General features: G+C 49.9%; 1 protein-coding gene across 1 annotated transcript; it reads left to right on the top strand.

Moving 5' to 3' along the window:
* The first annotated feature begins 751 nt into the window (after positions 1-751).
* On the top strand, positions 752-26,964 carry TK2 (thymidine kinase 2). Its single transcript, XM_040410069.1, has 11 exons — positions 752-928; positions 2,998-3,029; positions 3,200-3,274; positions 4,569-4,622; positions 8,422-8,511; positions 9,701-9,774; positions 19,222-19,310; positions 20,597-20,676; positions 23,604-23,684; positions 25,331-25,506; positions 26,360-26,964. Exons 1-10 carry the CDS (start codon positions 826-828, stop codon positions 25,406-25,408), a joined length of 756 nt encoding a protein of 251 aa, XP_040266003.1. The 5' UTR covers positions 752-825; the 3' UTR covers positions 25,409-25,506; positions 26,360-26,964.
* The last annotated feature ends 1,011 nt before the right edge of the window (positions 26,965-27,975 follow it).

Below are 27,975 nucleotides of genomic sequence, written 5' to 3'. Positions count from 1 at the left end.
CAAAAATGGCGCCTGGTCAGCAGGTAATCCGGCCCGCGGGACATCGACAGAATAATAAAAAAGTTCCGACACCTGTAAATTGCCAACATGAGAACTACTTCTTTCCGTGAAATCAGGAGAATAACCGCATGCGTGTTTTTCAGGGCACCTGCATTTTTTTTCAGTGATTTTTGTTGCACAGCTGTTTTTACGTCGGCAAAAAACGAAGCCCCTGGTTGGCCGGCGTAAATGTAACTGAAAAGCCGTAAAAAAATAATAGTGAACGACCCCCAGCGTGTTTGACCCCCAGAGCTTTCTTCCTTTCCCCTATGGCTGGGATATCAAACTCATGGGCCCCAGCTCCATTCCAGCAGCTGCCCCCCTTCACAGGCTCCTACTAGGGGCCCCAGGTACATTCTAGCAGCCGACCCCCTCCACAGGCTCCTACTAGGGGCCCCAGGTACATTCTAGCAGCTGGCCCCCTCCACAGGCTCCTACTAGGGGCCCCAGGTACATTCTAGCAGCTGGCCCCCTCCACAGGCTCCTACTAGGGGCCCCAGGTACATTCTAGCAGCTGCCCCCCTTCACACGCTCCTACTAGGGGACCCAGCCCAATTCTAGCAGCTGACCCCCTCCACAGGCTCCTACTAGGGGCCCCAGCTCCACTCCAGCAGCCGACCCCCTCCTCAGGCTCCTACTAGCCCCACTCCAGCAGTCACACACCGGGGCAGGGGCTCTGGGCCGGGCTGACAGTCAGGTCTCCTCCCCGCCGGCTGTGACGATGTCGGAGGAGTTTCTGACGAGAAGCCGGATGTGTTCCGCCATGTGTAGGCCTCGTTACCGGGCATGTCATTCTCTCGGCTGTGCGGCAGGTTGCGGCTTGTGATACAGCGGCCCCCAGCCCGGGTCTGTCCCGTCATGAGCCTGTTATTTCACAGCGATAGTCAAGGTAAAATACCGCAGCCCGCTGTACGCCCTGTATACTGCTGGGCAGCGCCAGGGGAAAGGAAAGGCCGCGTTGCCTATAGCAACCAACAAGAACGCTGCTTTCAATTCTAAAGAAGCATGTGATAAATGAGAGCTGAGATCTGATTGGTTGCTGTGGGCCCCAATCAAAGATGGCGGTGTAGTAGCATTGCAGCCATTGCACAGAATAGGGCCACGGACCCCAGAATCACAGAAAATAATGCAGTGTTGACATTTTTTGGGATGCTGGGGTCGTGGTCATAGCAACTTGAAAGTTACCCATTCAGTTCAATGGCTGCAACACTTGGTCTCAGGATGGGTGTCACAGACGAGGTCGCCCCGTCCTATCCGTCATAGTCCAATTTTCCCTGCGAGGGCCCTACACATGTCAATTTGTCAATTTTTACCACTTTTATTTTGGCCACCTATGGTTTTTGTGCCGATTTTTCTGGCAATATTTACACACTGTGGCCCAGATTTATTAATCGGATGGCGTAAATCCTGGCACCAGATTTATCACAGGGGCTCAGGCCGGATGAATGTGGTCGAGAGATAGTTTCCTGACGCTATACCATCGTTTGGCTTAGGGGGCAATCGCACGACGTATGTTTTTTGTGGTCTGCAAAACGTGGATCTACAAAAAAATACAGATGACGTCCGTGTGGAATAAAAAAATTTTTTCGGGCCTGTTGTAACAGTGTCTATTCTTGTCTGCAAAACAGAGAAAAAAAGGGACATGTTCTATGTTTTTTGCGGGGCCACGGACTGGGCATACGGTGTGCTGTCCGCATCTTTTGTGGCCCCATTGAAGTGAATAAGTCCACATCCAGTCTCCAATATGAATGGAGCCTTAGGCCCCTTGCAGACAAGCGATACGGATTAGGTCTGGATGCGTTCAGTTAAAAATGCGTGATTTGGCAAGCAAGTTCAGTCAGTTTTGTCTGCGATTGCATTCAGTTGTTCAGTTTTTATCGCGCAGGTGAAATGCGCATTGATGCGTTTTTCACGCGCGTGATAAAAAAAACTGAAGGTTTACAAACATCTCTTAGCAACCATCCATGAAAAACACATCGCATCCGCACTTGCTTGCGGATGCTTGCGATTTTCACGCAGCCCCATTCACTTCTATGGGGCCAGCGTTGCATTGAAAACACAGAATATAGCATGCTGCGATTTTCACGCAACGCACAAGTGATGTGTGAAAAACAACGCTCATGTGCCTATTTCAAATGTCTGCGATGACATCTGTGAGAAGATGGTCAGCGGATCATCCGTGTTTGGTCCGGGGGTGTCCGTTTTTTTCCCTTAAAAATTGTCAGGGCGTCTCCTACCAGTGGTCCTTGAAAATCACTGACTAAAAATGGACGCCATCCGCATTGCGGACCCCCTAGACTACAATAGGCGTGTTTGGGCCAAAGTGGCGCATGTCTCTGTGGTTTTTCCATTTACTCACGGTCGGTGAAAACCACTGATGTGTCGCCCCTCCGCCGATCTGATATTGATGACCCATCCTGAGGAACATAAAAAAAAAAGGGGACAACCCCTTTAATGAATCGGACTCGCGGCTCATTCACAGATACAGTATGAATGGGAACTGTCAACAGCAGCTTGTTGACGGTTTCCAGTTAGCAAAAATACTGCGGTCAGGGAGAGTGTCACAATTACCTCTAAATAATCTTAAAGGGGTTATCCAATATCATAAACAGACCCCCTTTCATGGGCCGGGCCCCATTAGAGGGAATATACTTACCTGGCTTCCCGCTCCCTGCGCCGCTCCTGGTCCCTGCGCCGCCGCTGCTGTTTCTCCCTGTACACGGATGAAAACATCCAGTGTCGGTGGGGGGAGCAGCAGGGACGGGGACGAGCCTCCCTAGTGTCACCCACTTGCCATTGGCTGCTCACCCCCCCCCCTCGACACTGGATATATCCATCCATGTACAGGGAGAAGCGGGGACCGGGAGCGGGCTAAGTATATTACCTGTGAGGGGCCCGGCACATGGGGGGGGCTGTTTATGATATTGGATAACTTATTGTTTTTGTACTTCTTTCTAGGTAACAGTTTGAAAGACAAAGCTAAAAGCACGGTAAGTACCTGCCGTCCACTGCTTTCTTGTATGCAGCGCCGCCATTTGTGGGGTTTAAAGAAATATACATTCTAGTGCCGCCTCAGGCTTCGGGCCTGTAGCTGCGACCATCCATGCAGCTCAAAATTCTTTCCGATTTCTTCTTCTCTAACCTTTTTTAATCTTTGTAGATCTGTGTGGAGGGCAACATAGCGAGCGGAAAGACGAGCTGCCTGGAATATTTCTCCAATACTGCCAACCTCGAGGTAAGAAAGGTCATATGTGCCGTATAGCGGGCTCACACATGGGAGTGGTGGGGGTGCACTGCACACATGTTCCTGTAGAGGGCAGTAGTGTGCCTTGTGTTATGTATTATAGGGGTTTTAGTTTATTTTTCACCTGTGTTTACCGTCCCTTTAAGAACCTAACGTTTAAGGCCTCATGTAGTTCGGCCTCCCGTAGTTCGGGTCCGCATCCGAGCCGCAGTTTTTGCGGCTCGGGTGTGGACCCATTCACTTCAATGGGGCCGCAAAAGGTGCGGACAGCGCTCCGTGTGATGTCCGCATCCGTTGCTCCGTTCCGTGGCCCCGCAAAAAAAATATAGCATGTCCTATTCTTGTCCGTTTTGCGGACAAGAATAGGCATTTCTACAATGGGCCGCCCGTTCCGTTCCGCAAATTGCGGAAGGCACGCGGTGGGCTTCCGTTTTTTGCAGATCCGCGGTTTGCGGACCTCAAAAAAAACGGAACGGTCGTGTGCATGTAGCCTAATCCTCACACACAGACTTGTAAGTGGTCACGCCTGTTTACATGCACCCGCAGAATGCTGATATTATCTGTATGAGATTGTGCTAGTGCCAAATGGATGGCAATGTATTTTGTACACTATATGGCGGTATTATTTGGAGAATGTTTTGCCCAGGGGCCTCCACAGACCTTGAGGGGGGGGGGGGGTCTGAAACAAAGAACAACAAAGGTGGACAACCCCTTATAGGAAGAGCGAAAAGAGCAAATGCCCTGGGTCTTCCACCCTCTTAGGGTCCCTTCACAGGTCCGTAGTGTATTGCACAATACACCCGCCCGGCACCCCCATAGAAATGCCTATTCTTTATGCTCTATTTTTTTCTGGAGCCGCGGACCGGAAGATCGACGGCGCGATCCAGAAATGCAGATGCGGACAGCACACTGTGTGCTGTCCGCATCCATTCCGTCCCCATAGAGAATGAATGGGTCCGCACCCGTTCTGCACAATTGCAGACGTGTGAATGGAGCCTTAGGTAATGTCTTGGTATAATTAGGTCACTGTATAGCTCAGTTATTGGGCTAATGTAGCGGCGTTATTTTGTGCACTGTATGGCGGTATTATTTGGACGCTGGAGAGAACGTTTTGCCCAGGGGCCTCCATAGACCTTGACCCAGCCTTGGTCCTCATTATGAACACTATATAAACTGCGGCATTTCCTGCGCATTTGTTGCAGATTTGACACTGATGGTAGAGGTCCAGGAGACGTCCGCAGGGATCCTGCTGGCCGAATGTTAAATAAATTCATTTATTTTTAAGGTTTTGACAGAGCCGGTGGCAAAATGGAGAAATGTCCAAGGACACAACCCACTGGTGAGTTATTGTACGATCTCCTATTCCTTCCATGGGAGGCAGAGGTCCTGCGGAGGCACGCTCGTCCTGATGGTTGGATGGCTTAATAGGGTTAGATAGACATTTGTCTCTTCTAGAATCCTTCCATAAAGAGGACCCGTCCCCTCTCCTGACTTGTCTGTTTTAGTAACAACTTGATAACCCCTTTAAGTGAATGGGAGCTGAGTTTCAGTACCGTACATCAGTGCCGAAAACTACACCGTGTATGGAGCCTCTGCTTTGAACACCGTTAGCTTCTGGCTCAGCTGCAGCCCGAAACAGCTGATTGTTGGGGGTGATGGGTGTCGGACCCCCACTGATCTGATATTAATGACCTATCCTGAAGACAGGTTATCAATATCTGTAGCCCCGAGAACCACTTTAATGTTGGGCACCTGCAACTTTCAAGGGAACCTAAGAGCCATTTTTTGACAAACTGTCCCAGTAGATCTTTAGAAGTTGAAGACATTGACAAACATATACACATATACAGTGGGGGAAATAATTATTTGACCCCTCACTGATTTTGTAAGTTTGTCCAATGACAAAGAAATGAAAAGTCTCAGAACAGTATCATTTCAATGGTAGGTTTATTGTAACAGTGGCAGATAGCACATCAAAAGGAAAATCGAAAAAATAACTTTAAATAAAAGATAGCAACTGATTTGCATTTCATTGAGTGAAATAAGTATTTGAACCCTCTAACAAAAAAAGACTTAATACTTGGTGGAAAAACCCTTGTTTGCAAGCACAGAGGTCAAACGTTTCTTGTAATTGATGACCAAGTTTGCGCACATTTTAGGAGGAATGTTGGTCCACTCCTCTTTGCAGATCATCTCTAAATCCCTAAGGTTTCGAGGCTGTCTCTGTGCAACTCTGAGCTTGAGCTCCCTCCATAGGTTTTCGATTGGATTAAGGTCCGGAGACTGACTAGGCCACTCCATGACCTTAATGTGCTTCTTCTTGAGCCACTCCTTTGTTGCCTTTGCTGTATGTTTTGGGTCATTGTCGTGCTGGAACACCCATCCACGACCCATTTTCAGTTTCCTGGCAGAGGGAAGGAGGTTGTCGCTCAGGATTTCACGATACATGGCTCCGTCCATTTTCCCGTTTATGCGAATAAGTTGTCCTGTGCCCTTAGCAGAAAAACACCCCCAAAGCAAAATGTTTCCACCCCCATGCTTGACGGTGGGGACGGTGTTTTGGGGGTCATAGGCAGCATTTTTCTTCCTCCAAACACAGCGAGTTGAGTTAATGCCAAAGAGCTCTATTTTGGTCTCATCAGACCACAGCACCTTCTCCCAGTCACTCTCTGAATCATTCAGGTGTTCATTGGCAAACTTCAGACGGGCCTGCACATGTGCCTTCCTGAGCAGGGGGACCTTGCGAGCCCTGCAGGATTTTAATCCATTGCGGTGTAATGTGTTTCCAATGGTTTTCTTGGTGACTGTGGTCCCTGCTAATTTGAGGTCATTAACTAACTCCTCCCGTGTAGTTCTAGGATGCTTTTTCACCTTTCCCAGAACCATTGACACCCCACGAGGTGAGATCTTGCGTGGAGCCCCAGAGCGAGGTCGATTGATGGTCATTTTGTGCTCCTTCCATTTTCGAACAATCGCACCAACAGTTGTCACCTTCTCTCCCAGCTTCTTGCTAATGGTTTTGTAGCCCATTCCAGCCTTGTGCAGGTCTACAATTTTGTCTCTGACATCCTTGGACAGCTCTTTGGTCTTTCCCATGTTGGAGAGTTTGGAGTCTGCTTGATTGATTGATTCTGTGGACAGGTGTCTTTTATACAGGTGACTAGTTAAGACAGGTGTCCTTAATGAGGGTGACTAATTGAGTAGAAGTGTCTAACCACTCTGTGGGAGCCAGAACTTTTAATGGTTGGTAGGGGTTCAAATACTTATTTCACTCAATGAAATGCAAATCAGTTGCTATCTTTTATTTAAAGTTATTTTTTCGATTTTCCTTTTGATGTGCTATCTGCCACTGTTACAATAAACCTACCATTGAAATGATACTGTTCTGAGACTTTTCATTTCTTTGTCATTGGACAAACTTACAAAATCAGTGAGGGGTCAAATAATTATTTCCCCCACTGTATATACACTGCTCAAAAAAATAAAGGGAACACAAAAATAACACATCCTAGATCTGAGTTAATTAAATAAATATTCTTCTGAAATACTTTGTTCTTTGCATAGTTGAATGGGCTGACAACAAAATCACACAAAAATAAAAAAATGGAAATCAAAATTTTTAACCCATGGAGGTCTGGATTTGGAGTCATATTCAAAATTAAAGTGGAAAAACACACTACAGGCTGATCCAACTTTGATGTAATGTTCTTAAAACAAGTCAAAATGAGGCTCAGTAGTGTGTGTGGCCTCCACGTGCCTGTATGACCTCCCTACAACGCCTGTGCATGCTCCTGATGAGGTGGCGGATGGTCTCCTGAGGGATCTCCTCCTAGACCTGGACTAAAGCATCTGCCAACTCCTGGACAGTCTGTGGTGCAACGTGACGTTGGTGGATAGAGCGAGACATGATGTCCCAGATGTGCTCAATTGGATTCAGGTCTGGGGAACGGGCGGGCCAGTCCATAGCATCAATGCCTTCGTCTTGCAGGAACTGCTGACACACTCCAGCCACATGAGGTATAGCATTGTCTTGCATTAGGAGGAACCCAGGGCCAACCGCACCAGCATATGGTCTCACAAGGGGTCTGAGGATCTCATCTCGGTACCTAATGGCAGTCAGGCTACCTCTGGCGAGCACATGGAGGGCTGTGCGGCCCTCCAAAGAAATGCCACCCCACACCATTACTGACCCAATGCCAAACCGGTCATGCTGGAGGATGTTGCAGGCAGCAGAACGTTCTCCACGGCATCTCCAGACTCTGTCACGTCTGTCACATGTGCTCAGTGTGAACCTGCTTTCATCTGTGAAGAGCACAGGGCGCCAGTGGCCAATTTGCCAATCTTGGTGTTCTCTGGCAAATGCCAAACGTCCTGCACGGTGTTGGGCTGTAAGCACAACCCCCACCTGTGGACGTCGGGCCCTCATATAACCCTCATGGAGTTTGTTTCTGACCGTTTGAGCAGACACATGCACATTTGTGGCCTGCTGGAGGTCATTTTGCAGGGCTCTGGCAGTGCTCCTCCTGTTCCTCCTTGCACAAAGGCGGAGGTAGCGGTCCTGCTGCTGGGTTGTTGCCCTCCTACGGCCTCCTCCACGTCTCCTGATGTACTGGCCTGTCTCCTGGTAGCGCCTCCATGCTCTGGACACTACGCTGACAGACACAGCAAACCTTCTTGCCACAGCTCGCGTTGATGTGCCATCCTGGATAAGCTGCACTACCTGAGCCACTTGTGTGGGTTGTAGACTCCGTCTCATGCTACCACTAGAGTGAAAGCACCGCCAGCATTCAAAAGTGACCAAAACATCAGCCAGGAAGCATAGGAACTGAGAAGTGGCCTGTGGTCATCACCTGCAGAACCACTCCTTTATTGGGGGTGTCTTGCTAATTGCCTATAATTTCCACCTGCTGTCTATCCCATTTGCACAACAGCATGTGAAATTGATTGTCACTCAGTGTTGCTTCCTAAGTGGACAGTTTGATTTCACAGAAGTGGGGTTGACTTGGAGTTACATTGTGTTGTTTAAGTGTTCCCTTTATTTTTTTGAGCAGTGTATATCCGATTGATTTGATTTGGATGAAGCTGTTTTAGATTCTTTGGCTGTGATTGATACTCTTCATTAGATTTTGTTTGTCTAGGGCCTAATGTACACCGATCCAACAAGATGGGGGTTAACGCTGCAGACCTACGTTCAGCTGACCATGTTGGATGTCCACACCAGGCCATCGGTAAGGATATCCGCTCCCCCACCTGTTCCCATGACCAGAATTAAAGGGTTTGTCTGAACCCGGACATGCCCACATCATCACCCAGGCAGTTCTCCTTTGCCTTGTGCTGAATCGCGCAGGGCAAAGGCATTTTTTTAGAGATCCAGTGATGTACGGCTTACGCCCAGCAGTGAGCCCGATGGCGTCACCGGCACTAAAGGGTGGGCTGTAAAACGGCTAAAGCGGCCCAACAGTGCTGGTGACGTGATCGGCAACGCTGCTAGGGACAGGACTGCAGATTGCAGCACTCACCCGGTCTCTGGCAGTTGCATGGCGGTGGTCACTCACCATCACTCCATTCTATTGGGGAACTTCACAACCTTCGTTTTCATGTTTTCCGGAGATCCCAGTAGACAGACCCCTGCGATCCAATGCTTATCCCCTATCCTGTGGATGTATTGTTAGTGAACTCCCCCTTTTAGGACGCTTTACAGGATATATTCACAGTGTCCTTAGCATGGCGCTGCCCACTGATGGCACTGCTGGTTTTCTTCATTCTCGGAGCCTATAGATCCCTTAAAGGGAATCTGTCACTATCCAGCTGTTTGCATAGACACATAGCTGTGGTTCACCTGATTAAAACCCTATTTTTATTTTCTTGATCCCAGGTTCCGTCCCTGAGTTGTGACACTTTTTTCCCCTCAATATGCATATTAGGTATTTGGTGCAATGAGGGCATCGCCATTGCTCTTGTTGCACCCAAGCTCTGCACCTTTCTTTGGTCAGACCCCCCCTCTCTGCTTGGCCCTGTCCATCAAAGCAGCCAGGGAGGGGCTGGCCACAACGTGGAAGAGCTTGGGTGCAACAAGAGCAATGGTGACACCTTAATTGCACCAAAGGCCTAATTTGTATATTAAATAAAAATGTCATGCCGCGGATCAAGAAAAGAAAAACGGCGTGAATCGGGTGAACTTCAACTACCTATGTGTCTAGTCAGACTGTTGGATTGGTGACCGAATCCCTTTAAAAGCTGCTATAATGGACTCCCAAGGCAAACATGGAAGTTTGAAGCTTTCTGCAGCCCAACCCATAGTCTCATGGTATCAGACATGCTGCATATTGCTTTTTAAAGGGGGACTCTTCCTATCAGCAGGGTATATATCATAGTTTACTGACTCTCTCTGACTCTTACCTGTGTGATTCCTTGCAGCTCGCCCCGGTTAAAATGATGGAGAGGTCCATCCATAGTGCAAAGTACATATTTGTGGAAAATCTGTATAGAAGGTAGAGTATCTTTTCCCTTTTGCATAGACTTGAAGGGGTCATCCGCCTTTCTACAAATAAAGCACATTTCTGATATACGGTACCCTGTCTTTCAGTTTCTTTTGCATTTTCAAGATCTCTGCTTGCTGCCAGTGTCTGATAAGAGCTATGGTGCACTGTAAGAAGCCGTGCACCTGTGTCACCTTTAGAGCACCCCCTGCTGGAGGACATCCCCCGGATTTTCGGCAGGGATAGATTCAGTCTATGAGACAAGCTGACGGATATCTTCATGTCTTTCCTTCTTTGAATGGAAGGTGAATGGCTGAATGTAATGACCAGCAGGGGGTGCTATGTAACTCTCTATTTACTTAATACGTACACATAGAGAACATGAATTACCTTCTGTCTTATGGACGTTGTCTGTCCTCGTAGGGTTAAAAAGCATTCAGTACAATGTAAGCCCATGCAGATACATTTAAAGGGCATCTGTCAGCAGTTTTGTACCTGTGACACCGGCTGACCTGTTACATGTGCGCTGAAGGCATCTGTGTTGGTCCCATGTTCATATGTGCCCACAAAAATAAAGGGGGCGTTGTCGTTGCACCTAGAGGCCCAGCTCTCCGTGGAACCGCCGCACCCTCTGCACTTTGATTGACAGGGCCAGGTGTGATGATGATTTCACTGCCTGGCCTGTCAAAGTGCAGAGGGCGCGGCAGTTGCAGAGAGAGCAGAGTCTCTAGGTGTAATGACAACGCCCCCGTTGCTCCTAGAGGCTCATTTGCATATATTAAAACCTAATTTTTCTCATTAATGCGGGCACATAGGAACATGGGACCAACACAGATGCCTTCAGCTGCCCAAGCGCACATGTAACAGGTCAGCCAGTGTCATAGGTACTGAGAGATGCCCTTTAAAGGGAATGTATCACCGTAAGACAACATATTACTTAAACCAGGTTTTCATTATGTGCTTTTTTTCATGTGACGATCCACATAAAACATATCCTGAAATTTATGGCCACTCAATAGGCTGTCATTTCCTGTAGCTCTCTTGTAAGCTTTGTTGTGTAGACTGGAACAGAACCAGCAGAGTCATCTCATTATCGTGAGGATTCTATGACAGATGACAGGAGGCCTCGATAAGGCAGGATAGTGACAGTGTACACACAAGTAAGGTTCTGGATGCAGATGTCTTGCCACTTCCTGGTGTCCCAGGGGGGAGGACAAGGAGATTGGGTTACCCTGCAGACTTCCGTGACCGTGACTTTTCAGCTGCCATAAAGCAGACACACCTTGCTGCTCTGTCTATACAGACGGTGCAGCAGGAAAGTGCGTGCCTCCAATATGGCTGCCCCCCTCCAAGGAAGTTTTTTAAAAATAAATCAAAACTACATACAACATTTAAAAAAAAAAAATTGATTTCTCTACTACATCCGTACGAGTATTCGGTGGAACTGAATTGTAATATCTGACACTGTCCCTTTAAAGGGGTTATTTTAAATTTTTTTTGACTAAAGTAGTGATTAAATCATGAAGAAGCCCAGTAATACTCACCCGTTCAATCCCTGCAGCCATGGTGGCATGTAGATAATTCCCATCACCGCTGCAGCCAGTCAGTGGCCTCAGTGGTGATGCGTACATGCACCAAATGTGGCCGCTGAGGCCAGTGGTTGATTGCAGCAGTCATGGGAATAGCGTACATGGAGCTGGGAATTGAATGGGTGGGTGAGTCTTGGACATCCCCTTTAAGGGTAAGCTTTTCCTTTAATGGAAGGAATCTTTTTGTTCTGTTTTTATTTAGCAAGTTCCTTTACAAAGTGATCCGTGTCTGAGTAACCTTCACGTGGGGAATTCCAGTATTTCTCAATCGCTTCTGTTGCGGTATACGCTATGGATGGGTGAAAGGCTTCACGTCGTTATAGTCACATTGGTTTTAACACCTTCTTTCTCGCCCATATTCCTTGGGGGACACAGGAAACCATGGGTATAGCTCTGCTCCCTAGGAGGCGTGACACTAAGCGAAAGCTGTAAGCCCCTCCTCCATCAGCTATACCCTTCAGCCTGGAGAAGAGACTGCCAGTTTTTGCTTAGTGTCCAAGGAGGCAAGACACCCCCTGCTTATGCAGGGTTGTTATCCTATGATTTTTATTTTTACGTATTTATTGTTTTTAACTCGGTTTTTTTCTACCTACAGGGACAACAGAGGCGCATTAGACCCCTCTGTTTCTCCCGGGGTTGAGTTGCGCCAGTGCCGGTAATTCCGCACTGCCGCCTCCCCCACAGAAGACAAGGTGGACCAGGGCAGCCTCGCTCCCCTGCGTCCCGCCAGCTCAGGGTCGCCCGCACGCCAAGTCCCTCCCCCGGCTTCCTGCCACCGCGGTGCCAGGAGCTGAAGGGGCGACCCCCGCTGGATGGACTGAGGGCGAAGACAGCGTATGGTGAGAGTGGCTGCTCCAGCCTCCCCTTCCTCCCTCCCACCGCTGCTACCAACATGGCCACTGTTACATGGCCACTGCTACAATCCCGGACAACTCGGCCCTGCCGCCCCCCATCCCCCCCCACCCCCCCCGCGCCGCCGCCTAACGCCCCGCCACGGAATATCGGGACGTTACCGGGCTTAGTTGGAGGGCAGTCCTAGAACGCTGCCTTACAGAGACGGCTGCAGACATGCAAGCCGTCTGCTACATCTAGGCGCGGTGGGAGCCGTTTTCCTGGCATAAACGGCGCCATGAAAATCGGCTTCAGCGCGGCAGAGGGGGGGCGGAGCTTCCTTACACATTCAGCTCCGTGCTGCTGCGCTCCGCTACTTCCGGGTTCATCTCTCTGCCGTGCGATCCTGAAGCCATTCAGCTCCGTGCTGCTGCCTCTCCTCCACAGCCTCCTCAGTCTGTTCCCCTTACAGCTGCCGCTTGTATCTCCGGGTCTGGTAGGACTGTTTAACCCCCTCCGTGCCACAGTACTGTTGCTTGGTTCTCACTTTTAAGTGCAACAGCTTTCCACCATGTCAGACCCTTCTGCAGCCGCCAAGCCATGGTACCATGCCTGTACTGCTTGTAGGGAACCCTTTCCCCGGGGGCAGTCTGATCCGCACTGTACTGCATGCCGAGCTCCACCGCAGCCTCAGTCGCCCGCTGTGTCGCTCCCTGCTTCCTCTGACCCGCCTGACTGGGCTAGATCCCTGTCCCAGGCCGTGGAAAGCCTCACTCATGTCGTGGGCCGCCTAATAGACAGGCCACCTACCCCGCAGGACGCCACTCTGACTGTCGCGCCCTCCGGGTCCACTGCTTCTGCCGCTGCAGCAGGTTCACCCTCTCCTAGTGACCCCTCCCGAGCTAGGCACTCTCAGAAGCGTATTAGAGTAGAGCGAGCCTCCTCCTCGGATGCCTCTCTCTCCCCGCCACGCGTGCGCACCCAGACGAGCCTCTCCTCTCCAAAGGATTCGCTCTCTGAAGGTGAATTGGCGGCTTCAGATTTGGAAATGGACTCGGCCCTGCCGTCCAAGCTAGCCTCAGCGATGGGTCAACTCATCTCTGATATACGTGACACCTTTAAGGTGCAGGATGACCCCCCTAGCTCGGACGTAGCTAGCGTCTCCTTTATCAGACCCAGGCAGGCCTCAAAAGTCTTTCCAATCCACTCTGATTTCTCCTCCGTGGTGTCTAAGGCTTGGGCTCGCCCGGACGCCCGTTTTGTCAACCCAAAGAAGCTGGACATTTGCTATCCTTTTCCAGCCGATGTCGTGGCCACCTGGTCTTCCCCACCCAAGGTGGACCCCCCTGTGGCCCGGCTGTCAAAGAACACGGCCATCCCTGTTCCCGACGGGTCCTCTCTTCAGTCAGCGGAGGACCGTCGCATGGAGACCCTGTCCAAGGGCATTTTTGCTGCCTCCGGTTCTGCCCTCAGACCGGTTTTTGCCTCTGCTTGGGCAGGGAAAGCAATCTCTGCTTGGGGTACGCAGCTGGAACAGGAGTTGGACTCGGACATCCCCATCCAGGACCTACGTTCCTTGGCCCAGCTTATTATTCGGGCCGGGAATTTTGTCTGTGAGGCCTCCCTTGATGCGGGAGCCCTTATTGCACGCTCCTCCGCCCTGGCAGTTGCCGTCAGGAGGGAGCTCTGGCTGAAGGTCTGGAAAGCGGACGCTGCCTCCAAACGTTCCTTGGCGGGGCTACCGTTTGCGGGTTCCCGCCTTTTCGGGGTCCGCTTAGACGAACTTATTTCAGAGGCCACGGGTGGTAAAAGCACCCATCTTCCTCAACCCCAAGCCAGGGGCGCCCCCCGCGGACGCCCTGGTGCGTCTCGTTTTCGGTCCTCCCGCAGGGCCTCTGGGGCTCCCACCACAGCTGCCGCTTCGGCTCCTCCCCAGGACAAGCGTAGGAAGCCGTTTTTTCGGGCGCAGCCCTCCTGGCGCAAGCCGCAGGCTGCCCGCACACCCGCAGCAAAACAGTCCTCTGCCTGAAGGCGCGCCCCCACCCACCCGGGTGGGGGGCCGGCTCCTCCTTTTCAAGGACGTCTGGATGGCTCACGTCTCCGACGCCTGGGCCCTCGAAATTGTGTCCTCCGGATACAAAATCGAATTTGCATCCTTCCCTCCGGATCGGTTCTTTCGCTCCCGCCCCACGCGAGACCCGAAAGACGCGGCCGCGTTCTCCGCGGCCGTTCAAGCCTTACTGGACAGGGGGGTGATTACCCCCGTTCCTCTAGAGGAAAGATTCCAAGGGTTCTACTCGAACCTCTTTGTAGTTCCCAAGAAGGGAGGTTCGGTGCGGCCCATTTTGGACCTCAAAAAGCTCAACCGTTTTCTCCTCCTTCGACGGTTTCGGATGGAGTCCCTCCGCTCCGCGGTGGCTTCCCTGGAGCAGGGAGATTTCATGTCTTCCATCGATATACAGGATGCCTACCTCCATGTTCCGGTAGCCCAGTGTCACCATCGCTTCCTTCGATTCGCCGTGGGGGACCTCCACTTCCAATTTGTCGCCCTTCCCTTTGGACTGGCAACAGCCCCCCGGGTGTTCACCAAGGTCCTGGCCCCGGTTTTAGCCTTACTCCGTTCCAGGGGTGTTTTTCTGCTACCGTACTTGGACGATATCCTCATCAAGGCTCCGTCCCTTTCTCAAGCGGTTGCCAGCGTGGATCTCACTCTAGAGACTCTGGCGAGGTTCGGTTGGGTCATCAACTTCCCCAAGTCCTCTCTTCCCCCCTCCAGACAACTCGTCTTCCTGGGAATGCTTTTAGACACGGGAGCGGCGGAGGTACGTCTTCCCTCGGAAAAACGTCTGATCCTCCGTGGGGCGGTTCGGGGTCTCCTTCTCCACCGTCGACCGTCCTTCCGCTTCTGCATGCGGGTATTGGGGCAGATGGTTGCCTGCTTCGAGGCGATCCCATTTGCGCAGTTTCACTCCCGCCCTCTCCAACGGGCGATCCTCTCCTCCTGGGACAAATCGCCGCAGTCTCTGGATCATCCCTTCCATCTTTCGCCTCCGGTGCGGTCATCTCTCCGCTGGTGGTTACAGTCCCCTCTTCTGGGCAGGTCCTTTCTGCCACTCAACTGGTTGGTGGTTACAACCGATGCCAGTCTCTCGGGCTGGGGAGGCGTGTTTCCTCCCCGATCCGTCCAGGGCATTTGGTCTCCATCGGAGTCCAAACTCTCGATCAATGTCCTGGAACTGAGAGCGGCCCTTCTGTCTCTACGACACTGGACTCATCTGCTGAAGGGTCATCCAGTTCGTGTACAATCAGACAACGCCACGGCCGTGGCGTACATAAACCACCAGGGGGGCACTCGCAGCGCTGCAGCGATGCGAGAGGTCACCAGCATTCTCCGTTGGGCGGAAGCCCACGTCCCGGCCCTATCTGCAATTTTTATTCCAGGGGTGGACAATTGGGCGGCGGACTTCCTCAGTCGCACCACCGTCGACCCCGGCGAGTGGTCTCTTCACCCGGAGGTATTCGAGGCCATTTGCCTTCGTTGGGGCATTCCGGACGTGGACCTCATGGCCTCAAAATTCAATCACAAGGTCCCCGCCTATCTGTCCAGGGCCAGGGATCCGGGAGCTTGCGGAGCCGACGCCCTCGTTCTTCCTTGGCGAGGCTTCGCGCGCCCATACATATTCCCTCCCATCCCTCTCCTGCCCAAGGTCCTTCGGAAGATCGCGGCGGAAGGCGTCTCGGTGATTCTGGTCGCTCCGGACTGGCCCCGCCGGTCTTGGTATGCCGACCTCATGCTGCTCCTGGCAGACGCGCCCTGGCCACTGCCCGCCAGGGAAGATCTTCTCTCTCAGGGACCGATCTTCCACCCGCGTTTAGGGTCCCTACGTTTGACGGCGTGGTTGTTGAGACCACCGTCCTGACACGTAGGGGCTTTTCTGCGGACGTCGTCCGCACCATGATCCGCGCCCGTAAGCCGTCCTCTTCTAGGATCTATTATAGGACCTGGAGGACTTTTTTGGGGTTCTGTGCCGAGCTGGGGATTCCTCCGCTCCGCTTTTCTCTCCCCACCGTTTTGTCCTTCCTGCAGAGCGGACTGGCCCAAGGTCTAGGCCTTAGTTCTTTGAAGGGTCAGGTATCTGCGCTGTCCATTTTGTTTCAGCGCCCACTGGCCCCCCTTGGCCCTGTCAAGACCTTCCTTCAGGGCGTGGCTCACGCGGTTCCCCCGTATCGCCCTCCGGTACCGCCCTGGGACCTGAACCTGGTTCTCTCAGCGCTCCAGGCTTCTCCTTTCGAGCCTCTGCGGACGGTTTCCTTGCGACTTCTGTCCTGCAAGGTTATTTTCCTTGTAGCCATCACCTCTCTTCGGAGGGTGTCCGAATTGGCTGCACTCTCCTGTCTGGAACCTTTCCTAGTGTTCCACCAGGACAAGGTGGTTCTTCGTCCGGTCCCTTCCTTCCTTCCTAAGGTGGTCTCCGCCTTTCATCTGAACGAGGACATCGTTCTCCCCTCTTTGTGTCCTTCCCCTTCCCATCCGCGGGAGAGGAAGCTTCATCGCCTGGACGTTGTCAGGGCGCTCAAGATTTACCTGGAAGTAACCAGCTCTTTCAGGCATACTGACTCGCTCTTTGTGGTCCCGGAAGGGTCGCGCAGAGGGATGGCGGCATCCAAAGTTGCTATCGCTCGTTTTGTCAAGATGGCTGTTACTGAGGCTTATCTCGCCAAGGGCAGGGTTCCTCCCCTTGGTGTTACCGCTCACTCCACTAGAGCGGTCGGGGCTTCCTGGGCTCAGAGAAATCGGGCTTCTTCGGAGCAGATTTGCAAGGCGGCCACTTGGTCCTCCTTGCACACCTTCACCAAGTTCTACAGGGTGCATACTCATGCGTCGGCTGACGCTGCTTTAGGCCGTCTGGTGTTGCAGGCGGCAGTTGATTGATGCCTCTGGTGTTGGTTGAGTTTGTTCTGGTCCCTCCCTTCTGGGACTGCTCTGGAACGTCCCATGGTTTCCTGTGTCCCCCAAGGAATATGGGCGAGAAAAGGAGACTTTTGTATTACTTACCAGTAAAGTCTCTTTCTCGCTCTTCCTTGGGGGACACAGCACCCGCCCTTCATTGGGTTACAGTTGTGGTTCCGGCTTGGTTGCCCCCGTTGGGGCTCGACAGTTTTTTTTTTTCCGGTTGGTGGTTATCTTTCACTACTTGGACACGCAACTGGCAGTCTCTTCTCCAGGCTGAAGGGTATAGCTGATGGAGGAGGGGCTTACAGCTTTCGCTTAGTGTCACGCCTCCTAGGGAGCAGAGCTATACCCATGGTTTCCTGTGTCCCCCAAGGAAGAGCGAGAAAGAGACTTTACTGGTAAGTAATACAAAAGTCTCCTTTTTCTAGTCTCATTGGGGTATTTTTTACCTTTTAAGCAGGAAGCGTAGTTTTAACAAACTTTGCATAAATCCATAGTAGAAGCCAGTGGCGTAGATAGAAAGGAATGGGCCCCACAGCAAATTTTTGAACGGAGCCCTCAGCAACGTCTTCGCAACTACCGCTCCTGTGGTTAGTTAAGATCGCGCTCTCAGACGAGATCTGACAGCCGCTCCGTCCATTTCCTACAGGGTCTGTATATAATGTATTATAGCTAAGGGGCCCTGATAATAAAATCTTCTAAGTTCGGGCCCCAAAGCAGCCGCTTCCCCTATAGCTACGCCCCTGGTAGAAGCGAATTTGTAATATGTCTTACTAGAGAAAAATTCCTCTTTCTCCACTTATTCTCCTTTTGAACTGATTAATTACCCCAAAATCACAGTTAAAATCCAGCCTGAGAGGCACCAGGGACTATCAGTTCAGGTTACAAGCTGCCCATAGAAGTCTAAGGAGAAGGGAGGGGAAAGAGGAGGAGCCATCTTCTGGAGGAAGACAGAGATACTGATGCAGCAGCTAGTTTCTCATCCCAGAACTGGATTCACAGATACACTGCTCAGTCCTCGATGCTTCCGATGATGTCCTCCAGAGAGATAGGGGAGCAGGATATCCTGTCTCCATGTGCAGTCTATGGGGAGACATCATATCAGCTGGTCTCCACCCTCTTGGAGCCTGAAGAGGGGTAAGCAGCGGAATACAAGTCCTATAATGGCCAAATGCAGTGTTATTCCTTATGTACACACGTGGCATCTTATTCTGGTCACCTGACCTGGCGTGTACATTTTAACCCCTGAATGACCAGGCCTGAAAGAACTTCTTGACCAGCTTCATTTTTAGGTTTTTGCCTAGCATCACTTCGGCAGCCGTAACTTTTTTATTTAATTTTTTAACCTTGTTTCTTGTGAGAACATTGCCATTAGTCTTGTTTAAAAAAATATCTCCCCATGTTGTGTCTATGGCTTTGATGCAAATCTATGTGTCTCCATGGTAACAGACTACCAACAAACTCTGTGTAGTCTGACCCTGCAGTCACTCACTCTTTTATTGGTCCCCTACTTTTTGTTATCCTATATTTGATAGGTTACAAGAAGTGGGGGGGTGTGACTTCAGAATCAGACTACACAGGGTTTGTTTGTAGTCTGTTACCATGGAGACGCATAGGTCTGTATAGTCGCTGTAGACAGGAAACGGTAAAGACATTTGTAGGGTTGCGTCGTTTTTTATTTTACACTCATCTGAGGCAATGACCATGACACTTTCAGCATAGACGCGAGACCATTCCGGACAAAATGAACGGTGGTCTACAGGTGTGGTTTGCAACACGAGGGGTCTTTGGTGTTAAAAGGATTGTGCAATAGTTCTGTAGTCTTTTCTGTAGAAGTCTGCCTGTGCCGGTGTGACGGGAAGGTAATTTATAAGATATAGGCATCCATTACTTGCCCCTTACTAGCTCAATGGGGGAGGTGGAGGGTAAGTACATGGCGGTCAGTATATAGAGGAAGATCGACCTTGGGGCTGTATATATATCATGTCACGTGAAGCGTTGTCTATTGCCAGAATGTAATAGTCTCTTGATGCTTCTCACCCTGTGACCTCTCCATTGTCTTGTCCTCCCCCCTGTGTTTTACAGTGGAAAGATGCCTGAAGTGGATTACGTGGTGTTAAGCGAGTGGTTTAATTGGATCACAAAGAATATCGACCTTTCTGTTGACCTGATAGGTAAGTCAAGGGTCACGCCGGACATTCTGGTGCACCTCTTCACATAGCTCCGGTGTCTGGTAATCCAGCACAGAACCGCGGTAGAAAGCAAAGCACAGGAGACAACCAGTGGTGTGTAGAAAATGGCCATCTTAACATTTTATTTCTTCCTAGAGCATGGATCAGCAACCTTCAGCTGTGTGTGAAACTACAACACCCAGCATGCTCACTTACTCGCCTGTTCTTGTAACTCCCATAGAAGTGAAGGGAGGATTCTGGGAGTTGTGGTTTCAGAACAGCTGGAGGGCCGGAAGTTGGTGATCCCTTATCCTAGAGCAGGGATCAGCAACCTTCGGCACTCCAGCTGTTGTGAAACTACAACTCCCAGCATGCTCCTGGGCAAAGAGAACAGCCAAGCAAGTGTGCATGATGGGAGGTGTAGTTTCACAACACCTGGAGTGATGAAGGTTGCTGATCCCTGTCCTAGAGGTTCTCTACCTTTCCAAGTGAGTAATCCAGAATATTTGATAATCCGGCACCTCTGCGGTTGCATTAATGCTGGATTATAGAACTCTTACTGCATTTAGCTGGTATACTGAAGCAAATAACCGTAAATGACCTTTATGACCCCCGCTTGAGAGAACAGGCGCCTTGACCACCGTGTACCGAAGCAGAGCGGCTCCTTGTTGCATTGACTTCAAGGGAGAGAGGTGGCGGCGCTTGTGCTTGGCTCTCTCAATTGACGCCTCTCTGAGGAAGCGGTGCAGCTGCTTTGCATTAGCCTGCAGGGTTTGGGGCCCCTGCTCCTCTGATTAGGCTACATGCACACGGCCGTATGTGTTTTGCGGTCCGCAAATTGCGGATCTGCAAAACAAACAGATGACGTCCACATGGCATTGTAACAATGCCTATCCTTGTCCACAAAATGGACAAGATTAGGACATGTTCCATCTTTTTTGCGGGGCTACAGATAGCATACGGTGTGCTGTCCCATTGAAATGAATGGGTCCGCATCCTATCCGCCCCAAAAAACGGAATGGACACGGAAACAAAATACATTTGTGTGCATGAGGCCTTCTGGGCAGTTGCAATGGGAGGTAAAACTGCACTTTAGTGATCAGGAGTCCATCCAGGTTCCAGTAACCCGTCAGTCCTGCATTCCTGGTATGCAAATAAACTCATGAACTTTGCTCTGCATCTTGCAGTCGGTGTGCGTCCGCCAGGGGCTGCAGGAAGCACACAGACACCATGTGTCAACAGGGACTATAAATAGTTAATAACCCTGTCATCCATGCTTTCCTTGACAGTTTATCTGCGCACATCTCCTGAAACCTGTTACCAGAGACTAAAGATGAGGTGTAGAGAGGAAGAGCGGGTGATACCACTGGTAAGACATTCTCAGAGCGATAAGGTGGTCGTACTCCTTTCCAGGGGCTACGACCACCACTGCGGGGCAGATACGAGATGGACGGGAGCTGCTGCGCATGCGTGCTCCCATAGTTCGGAGCTTTCTCCTATAGTGGGCAAGCATGACCACCGCTGATGGATTGCAGGGTGGTCGCAACCCCTGTAAACGAGCCGTGTATAACGTAATGGAAAAGTGAACGCAGCCAGCAAAGGAGGCGACACATTAGTAAGTGCCTTGTATCTACATGATAAATGCCATTTGCTGACAACCCCTTTAATGTCGCCCTAACCCAGGGATGCTGGCGGGTCCGGCCAAGCGTCTGATCTGTAGATCGCGTGCCCAATCCTAGGGAGCTGCGGGCGGAGATATCTGGCAGTGACTTACTCCCTTCTCCACCTTCCGAACACATGCATGCTTGGCCGAGCTGAATGCGTATGTCAGGGGGGAGAGGAGAAATTGCCAGACTCCACTGGAGTAATTGCATGCACATAGAATCTCTCTTTCTAGGTCTTCTGTAGGAAGTTTCACTTCCTGTTACCTAGTAACCACTTCCTGTCTAGGTGACCACTATCTGATTACATGGCGCATGGAAGCATCAACCACCGTATAGCATGCTGACCCTTTATGCAGCTTAGTCTTGTTTTAGGAGAATGGTACTTTGGGGTATAGCGGACATGACAGCACGTGATATACAAAGTTTAAATGTATCCCCTCCCCAAGATCTGTATAATTTTTTTTTTTTTTGGCATCTCTTTTTAGGATTAGAATACCCCTTTAATGTATACCATTTAAAGCTGACCATCCCCATAAGCTGTGTTCCCTGACCAGACATGCACGCGTGTTTACCGCCGTAAGGATTCCGATTAAAAAGCGGGTGCCAGGCACCACTGGTAGCGTGTGTCTCATAGGAAACATAAGGTCGGACATTTTAAAATCCAGCTTGGCCAATCCTTGTTTCTGTGTCGTCAGATGTTGGAATGGTCTGGCCGGTCCCATAAATGTTAGAGTGCTGTCGCCATCATTTATCTATAGTGCCGACTGCCGACAGTAGTTTTAGTGATTTTTCCAGTGACCTGTATGAGATTACAGAAACATGGCTGCTTTTTTTCTTTCAAACATCACCAACCCTGTCCATTGGATTTGTCTGGTCTTGCAGTATTTAAAGGGTTATTCCCATCGCAGACATTGATGGCACATCGCTAGACGTGGGACCTGATCCTGTTTCCAGAAGAGGACCCCTGAAGTGAACATGCACAGCCACCGCTATAGGAGGCACCGGCAGCCCCATGGCAGTGAATGGAGCGGTGGCCGTGCATGCGCAGTTCGCTCTCCACCACTACGGTACTTCTGAATATAGCTGAGCACGATCACTTGGCAATATTTGAAACTCCCATAGAAGAGAATAGAGAGCACACTGCACATTCACCTTGAGGACCCCGTTCTGGAGATAGGAGCGGGTCCCAGAGGTGTAGGACCTGCACCTGTTTGATATTGATGGCCTATCCTAGCGATAGGCCACCAGTGTCTTGAGATGAGTACACCCCTTTAAAGGGGTATTCCGGTTACATAAAGTTATCTCCTATCCTGGGGACTATTAGATCAGTGGGGGTCCTACCACTGGGAACCCCACCAGTGACGAGAACGGGGGCAGCCCCCACAAATGAATGGTGTGGCTGCTCGATTCAACTCCATTAATTTCATGGGGTACAAAGCCCCCATTCTCATGATCGGTAGGACCCCCTCCGATCTTATAGTTATCCCCTATCCAGTTATCCCCTATAGTTATCCCCAACCTGCGGCCCTCCAGCTGTTGCAAAACTGCAACTCCCAGCATGCCCAGACAGCCTACAGATATCAGGGCATGTTGGGAGTTGCAGTTTTGCAACAGCTGGAGGGCCGCAGGTTGGGCACCCCTGACTTAGTGTAACCAGAATACCTCTTTAAAGGGGCTTTGCAGTTCTTTTAAACTGATGACCTACGGTATCCTCTGGATAGATCATCAGCATCTGATCGGCGGGGGCCGCAGCCTTCTCGCTGTTTGCCGCAGGCCCAGTGATGTGACGACTAGTATCACTGGCCTGGGCGCGGCTAAGCTCCATTCAAGTGAACAGAGTTTAGCCCCGATCAGGCCAGTGATACCAGTCGTGACATAACTGGGCCTGAGGGAAAACGGAGAGAAGGCCGCGGCACTGCTGCTGGAGCGCCACTGCCTTCTCAAACAGCTGATTGGCGGGGTTCCAGTGTGTCGGACCCCCGCCGATCAGATGCTGATGATCTATCCAGAGGATAAATCATCAGTTTAAAAGAACTGTAGAACCCCTTTAAGTGAATGGGCCTTAGGTCGGAGGTATACCTTCAAGAGGGAATCTTTAAAACGATTGATCATCTGCAGCTTCATTTCCTCACAGAGGTCCCTGCAGACTATCGCCTATATCCGTGCCAGAAGCAGCACCGACAGCAGTATTAGCTGAATCCCAGACCTTGAAGAGATTGGGCAAAGTGAACAACCTCTTTAGTAAAGGCGTGTGGAAGGTCTGCACCTGCAATTCAGGCGTCCTATTATTCTGCAGAAGCTGGCGCGGTAACTGCCCCTTGAATAAAAGGGGTCAGTAGCTCGTTTGAGAGCCGTAATGGAGCAGGTAGTCGCCGTGTTACGCAGATCAGAGGGACAGACCGCGCTACGCTCCACCATACCTAATAATAGGGAATTGTACGGCAGGAGCTAATGAGGACCAGGGGGGGGGAAACCTCAGCGAGGGGGCTGCTGGGAATTGTGTGGTCACGGAGCGAACGTTAAAGTGTGAACAGATGAGAGGCGGCTATTAAATATGGATGGGAATACTAGCAAAATTGAAAGTCCCGGCCCAAGGCGTTCATTTATATATTTTTTTTCCTTTTTCTTCTAGGACTACCTGCACGCCATACATGAGCTCTATGAAGAGTGGCTCGTTAAGCAGAGCTCGTTTCCAGTGCCGGCACCGGTTCTTGTAAGTTATTCCGTGCTATTACATTGGCCTTCATCAAAGCTTTATGTTCTCTTCCAGGCGCTTCTGCGAGCCCGATCCTGCCGATTGCTAGAAGGGGTAGAACGGTTTTGGCAAAGGAAGCTTCTATTCACTCTATATCTTAAATTATACCGTTTTTTTTTATCAGTTCCTTGTGTGTTTTATTTTTTTTTTTAAAGCGTTATAAAACTTTTGATATGTCAAAAGCTGTGATCAGTGGGGGTCTGGGTGCGGAGACCAAGTCAAGAGAAGCGTGCACGTATGGCGCTCTCCCTACTCGCTGCTGAGCACGAAATCATGAAGGGCCCATAGACTTCTCAGCACTTAGACTCCTACCAATCACAAAAGTGAGTGACCCTTTAAGATCTCAGCTTGATGTTATTCAGTAGAAACCTTCAGTTGTATACCCTGGAAGTAAGCGGTGAACTTCCCTACTGAATAACAGCAAGCAGAGGTCTTGAACTGTGAAGAATTGATACAGAAAGTAAGTTGGAAAATTGTTTAACTCTTCATTGTAAAAGTAAAACCATAACCTTTTAAAGGGGTTGTCGCATTGAGACAACTTCTCCCCTATCCACAGGATAGGTGATAAGTCTGATTGGCAGGGGTCCGCCGCTGGGGGGCTCTTGCACTCCTGTGGTCACTCCGTTCAGCTCCATGGGGCTGCTGGAGATATGCGAGCACTAGTACTCACACGGGGAGCATGGACCCCGTTCTTGTCTGACCCTGGGGGCCCCCCGCTGATCAGACACCTATTCCCTGTCCTGTGCATAGGAGGTAAGTTGTCTTAATAGGAAAAAACTCCTTAAAAGAAAAGATCAGAAATGTCAAAAAATTATCAATATAAAGTTCTGCAACTTTCTAATGTACTTTGCTTTTAACTCGCCATTTTGAGATCTCTGCTTGTGACCGTTAAAGGGGTTATCTCATGGTTAATGTAAAAAATGAAGATCAGACCTCATATAATAACATTGTTATCTCTTTCCAACAGACGTGTCCCTCACATGGACCCAGAGATCTCCCCATTTATTGCTCTGCTAGATTTATTTCAATCTGGCAGCTCAGGGGTGTGCCCTTTCTGCTGCAGCTGGTGGCAGTTGAAGGATGGAACTGAGCATGTGCGTCCAGCTTAGTGAGCTGGACAGAACAGCAGGTGGCGCTGTGCACACAGAGTTCACTGAATAGCTCACTGGCTATACAGATTTATAGCATATTCAGATCCAGGCTCTGGTTTGAAAAATGTTAAAAAAAAATTGTGGGACAACCCTTTTAAATTAGGGGCAAGGACACTAGGTTAGAGGACGAGAGCAGCACAGCGTCTGATCAGAGTTATTGCATCAGCTCCATTGGCCCCTTCATTCTTAGGGCTGCCTTCACACGCGGCAGATTTTGTTGCAGAAATTTCTGCGACCGAATCTCATTTCCATTCACCTGAATGGGGCTTGCAGACATCCATGTGCCGCCAAAACAACCCCAATTCAAATGGATGCAACTGACCCCCCCCCTTCCCCACTGGTCAGACAGACCCCGATCTACATTAGGCATATTCCGGCTAACGTTTAAGTACACCACCCCTTTAAGTAGGCCAGATCATCTCATGCAGTCCTTCTCTTCTCTCTGTCTTGCAGGTGATAGATGCAGATAAGAACATGGAGGAGATGATTCAGCATTATGAAGAGCATCGCGGGAAGATCCTTGCAGCTTAACGCAAGAACGTCGTGCCTGGTGGAGCTGGTTTACCGTTACAGTGCGTTTCTAGCTGATTTAGGACACTAGCAGCCATTTTGGATAAAAAAATATATATACAGTACAGACCAAAAGTTTGGACACACCTTCTCATTCAAAGAGTTTTCTTTATTTTCATTACTATGAAGGCATCAAAACTATGAATTAACACATGTGGAATTATATACATAACAAACAAGTGTGAAACAACTGAAAATATCTCGTATTCTAGGTTCTTCAAAGTAGCCACCTTTTGCTTTGATTACTGCTTTGCACACTCTTGGCATTCTCTTGATGAGCTTCAAGAGGTAGTCCCCTGAAATGGTTTTCACTTCACAGGTGTGCCCTGTCAGGTTTAATAAGTGGGATTTCTTGCCTTATAAATGGGGTTGGGACCATCAGTGGCGTTGAGGAGAAGTCAGGTGGATACACAGCTGATAGTCCTACTGAATAGACTGTTAGAATTTGTATTATGGCAAGAAAAAAGCAGCTAAGTAAAGAAAAACGAGTGGCCATCATTACTTTAAGAAATGAAGGTCAGTCAGTCAGCCGAAAAATTGGGAAAACTTTGAAAGTAAGGGCTATTTGACCATGAAGGAGAGTGATGGGGTGCTGCGCCAGATGACCTGGCCTCCACAGTCACCGGACCTGAACCCAATCGAGATGGTTTGGGGTGAGCTGGACCGCAGAGTGAAGGCAAAAGGGCCAACAAGTGCTAAGCATCTCTGGGAACTCCTTCAAGACTGTTGGTAGACCATTTCAGGGGACTACCTCTTGAACCTAGAATATGACATATTTTCAGTTGTTTCACACTTGTTTGTTATGTATATAATTCCACATGTGTTAATTCATAGTTTTGATGCCTTCATAGTCATGAAAATAAAGAAAACTCTTTGAATGAGAAGGTGTGTCCAAACTTTTGGTCTGTACTGTATATATTAAAAGGAGTTGTCCAGGCCTTACTAAGTGATAGGCCATCACTTGCTAATCAGCCAGGGTCCGATACCCCGCACCCCCGCCAATAAGCTGTTGCGTAGTTCCGGAAGCAACTTCCAGCGACGGAGCTACACTCAAACAGCTGATCGCCGGGGTGTGGGGTGTTGGACGTCACCAACCTAAGGCCCAAAGGCTGGACAACCCCTTCAAAAAGAACGATACGTGCCAGTTCATGATCCAACAACACCGCCAGCTGGATGCACGAATAAAGATGCTGCTCCTCACGATGTAGGCAACAGATACGATCTAAACCGAACCCCTCAATTGGGCCGTTATTGGGGGACCAAGTATTTTCTCTCAAAGGTGCTCTTTCTCTGGACCAATCGTTGCTTTAGCGTCTTATGATCCTAATAGAGGATACAGTGTAATAACCATATTGTTATTTATCTACTTATCTGACTTCTCGGTTTTATTTATTCCTTTTTTTTTTTTTACTTTATTTTAAATCCATCACTTTCCATTGAGATTGTTTGTACACGTTGTACAGTGTTGATGCATTAAAAAAGTTCAATTCCTATGTAATAAATTGCAGCGGTATGTTGTGCGTCATGGTGGCGGCTTCACGGCTGCTTTTCAACGCCTGACGGTTAAGAGGAGTAAAGCACAACTAAGGGCACACAAACGTATTTTCTTTCCGTGTCCGTTTCATTTCAATATCTCCGCAAAAAAAAAACGAAGTTACTCCGTGTGCATTCCGTTTCCATAAATCCGTATTTCTGTTCTGCAAAAAAAATAAAAAATAGAACATGTCCTATTATTGTCCGCATTACGGACAAGGATAAGACTGTTCTATTAGGGGCCAGCTGTTCCGCTCTACAAAATACAGAATGCACACGAACGACATCCGTATTTTTTGCAAAATACACACGTCGTGTGCATAAGGCCCAATGGTCCTGTTTCACTGTCTGGGACACAGGGCAGTGATTGGGATCAAACTGTTCAGTCCTGATCCTTGTCCGCTCCTTCAGCTGCATTTACAGGCAGCAATCATCACTTCTGCGATCATTAAAGAAGTCCTTTCACCCCTCATGACATGTCTGTTTTAATAGCTTATTGCAGGGGTGGGCATACTTTTTTGTCAACTGAGCCAAATATCGCCAAAACCTAAAATATTGCGTCAACAGTACCAGTGAGGACTATTAGGGCTCATGCACACAACCGTGTGCCCGCCGTTGCCATATTGCAGGCCGCATACGGCGGGTCCGCAATACACGGGCACTGGCCGTGTGCAGCCCGCATCATGGACCCATTCACTTCAATGAGTCCAGGATCCGGGATATAAGTGCTACAGAGTGCTTCCGTGGTGCTTCTGGCTGTGCCTCCGCACCGCAAAAAAGTACCGCATGCACTACTTTTTTGCGGTGCAGAAGCACCACGAAAGCACACTGTAGCACTCATATCCCGGATCCTGGACCCATTGAAGTGAATGGGTCCATGATGCGGGCTGCACACAGCCGTGTGCAGCACGCATCATGGACCCATTCACTTCAGCATGCGCTACTTTTTTGTGGTGCGGGCAGTTGGATGAGGATCGCGAACCCCATTCAAGTCA

This window comes from Bufo bufo, chromosome 10 (genome assembly GCF_905171765.1).
Source record: "Bufo bufo chromosome 10, aBufBuf1.1, whole genome shotgun sequence".
In the NCBI taxonomy this organism is placed as follows: domain Eukaryota; kingdom Metazoa; phylum Chordata; class Amphibia; order Anura; family Bufonidae; genus Bufo; species Bufo bufo.
This window is presented reverse-complemented; position numbering and strand designations above follow the sequence as displayed.